Source organism: Wasmannia auropunctata, unplaced genomic scaffold, assembly GCF_000956235.1.
Source record: "Wasmannia auropunctata unplaced genomic scaffold, wasmannia.A_1.0 LD336092.1, whole genome shotgun sequence".
Taxonomy (NCBI): domain Eukaryota; kingdom Metazoa; phylum Arthropoda; class Insecta; order Hymenoptera; family Formicidae; genus Wasmannia; species Wasmannia auropunctata.
The window spans coordinates 3,288,954-3,289,770 of NW_012026798.1; the positions used below are offsets into that span (position 1 = coordinate 3,288,954).

The window sequence follows — 817 nt, forward strand, 5'->3', positions numbered from 1 at the left end:
TATCCCCCTGTGTGCCTTGTCGACTCAGTTGTATGCTATACGAAGTTATTACGTAGCCTCTAAAACTGAATTGCTGAAAATACCGCCGACGATGAATTGGTCGAGAACGAATCGTTCTTTTCGGGAGTAGACGAAGGATATATGAAACCAATACCCAAAAAATCAAGCGCCTCGTTAGACAATTCTATACTGGCTTCCACTCCAGTTAAATCAATGCTGAAACGTTCGAAAACTGTGCCGTCTACTTTGAATGAAATGTCTGAAATGTTACCATCACACGATGAATCGTACGCTCCCTTCGTTGAAAAAATTTTCAAAATCGCGAATGAGCCGCTCGTAACATCCGTTCGAAATCAATTGCAAACATCCGAGGGACAAGAAAAGCTACAAATGCACTATGGGACAAAAATATCTGGGTACGGTCCTAAGCGGTAAAAAAGTGGTCAACATAGACGACGTTTATGGAGTTTATTTTAGCAATGAGGGAACGAAGCTTGGCAACAAACGTATCACCTTGGATAAAAACGATAATATAATCATAGACGGGAAAAGTTATGCTGAAACGCCAGGACTTTACGAATTGATTTTCATATGTTATCCAAATGAAGCAGTCTACACTGACGATGACCTACAGAAATATCAGAGTATTCTATTAACTACAAACGCGTATAGACGCGATCCCAGCGCGCAGGGTCAAATAATGGGTAACAAGGGTCACAAGTATAAGAATATAATCGCACCCCTGCTGCCACAGTTGTAAAAAGCGGTAAAAAAGTTGGAAAAGGTATACAGTGAATGATAGCAAGATTGAGTACAT

At 40.5% G+C, this 817-nt stretch overlaps 1 protein-coding gene across 1 annotated transcript in view; it reads left to right on the top strand.

Annotated features, from left to right (window-relative positions):
- LOC105447804 overlaps positions 1-817 on the top strand; it is a 16,342-nt gene that overhangs the window by 6,866 nt on the left and 8,659 nt on the right. The window contains exons 6-7 of the mRNA XM_011686011.1: positions 131-431; positions 478-720. Of these exons, the coding sequence (XP_011684313.1) occupies positions 131-431; positions 478-720 (544 nt within the window). The remainder of the gene's footprint in view (positions 1-130; positions 432-477; positions 721-817) is intronic.